At 47.6% G+C, this 1,490-nt stretch overlaps 1 protein-coding gene across 1 annotated transcript; it reads right to left on the reverse strand.

Moving 5' to 3' along the window:
- Nucleotides 1–797: 797 nt before the first annotated feature.
- Nucleotides 798–1,253, reverse strand: LOC121999179. Its single transcript, XM_042553896.1, has one exon. The coding sequence runs from the start codon at nt 1,251–1,253 to the stop codon at nt 798–800; it is 456 nt and encodes a 151-aa protein (XP_042409830.1).
- Nucleotides 1,254–1,490: the final 237 nt, after the last annotated feature.

Raw genomic sequence — 1,490 nt, forward strand, 5'->3', positions numbered from 1 at the left:
CATTCATTTGCTTGAGTTTGTGTCCTCGCTGATCGAGGAGGGGGGACTGTGTAGGTTTAGATTGATGGTGTAAAAGGTGGTGCCAGGGCTCTTTTTCTTAAATGGAAAACACAAGAAATTAGGAGGTGGTAAGGACAGGAATGTCTTAATTCCACTAGCTTTTCTGAGAATATGAAGTTTATTTACTGATTTCGATGGATAAAGTATAACCAAGATTGCTGCAGAAAGTTACTTCATTGAAAAAAATTCAATAATGGGATTTTTTTTTAAAAAAAAAAAATTAAAAACTGATTCTCCCTGTGGGTAATTAGCTAATATGGGTTTCAACTGGGCTAACCTAAAGAAATCCAGCCCAACACATTCTTGTTTTTTTTTTAGTTTCTCATTAATTTTAGGTCTAACCAAGATTGCAAGGATGATCTTTATTCCGTTATTGGTTGTACAAGGAATCGATAATGGTGGATACCGTCGGTGCCTTCATTATGATCTCAATGACCATTTGAAGGTGTTTAGGAGGATGGCTGTGAGCGAAAACTCTAGTTTCATCATTGGCAGTTTCACCAGTTTGTTTCTTTCTGATTTCTCAATTGTGTCTTTGGTGAGAAGTCGTTTTCGATCAATCGATTGTTCTACCTCCGTTACTAATTAGTCGAGCTTTGGACTCCAATTATCGACGTTTACCAGATATTTCTTAGGATACAATGAATTAGCTTCACGAATTTTTGCGTGACAATAAAATGATAGGAAAGCACAAAAATAATGATCCATCAATTATCATCAACAAGATGCGTGTGCCTTCATCTAGACTTGGACTCATGGATGGTATCCAAGGACGGTCTCCACTGCCGGCATCCGCCAACTCGCTTGCTCGTGTTTTCCTCGCTTCCGCCGCTTATCTCCGGGAACACCCTCCTCCCACGACAGTCCTCCTTGCACCGCCGCCTCCGACGACCGACGGCCTCGAGCAGAACCTCCACCTGGCAGTCGGAGAGCCGGGACCCGACCCGGTTCAGGGGCAGCAGCAAGTAGACCGCCCCGGGCAGCAGCTCCTCATCCGCCCGCAATAACCCGGCGGCGCGCCGGGTCCTCAGCGCCTCGTCGGCGCGCGCCACCGCGTGGCCGGGGAACTCCATCATGATCTCTGCGGCGCCGGCGGGGGCCTCGATTGGGTGGAGGACGCCGTCTGGGCCGACGACCTTGGCCGTGGCAGCCGCCTGGATGCACCGGGGAACGCACGACGCTCCGTTGCCCATATTCCTGGTTTAATTTTGAGCTGATCTCCGACTCCTCCGCTAGCAGAACGCTATTTCTTGAACTTCGAGGAAGATTTAAGAGAAGGGAAGAGTGGGGAGGCGTATTTATATCAGAGATCGAAGAAGATAAAACAGAGTGAGAGTGGACTAGATCAGTCAAAGAACAAATGAATTATAACTACCGCGTGGAACCTGGGCCTTGTGGAGTGTCCATCGCGCGTTCTTCGTTCGTGCTTG

The sequence above is a fragment of the Zingiber officinale genome, chromosome 7A (assembly GCF_018446385.1).
Source record: "Zingiber officinale cultivar Zhangliang chromosome 7A, Zo_v1.1, whole genome shotgun sequence".
NCBI classification, from domain to species: Eukaryota; Viridiplantae; Streptophyta; class Magnoliopsida; order Zingiberales; family Zingiberaceae; genus Zingiber; species Zingiber officinale.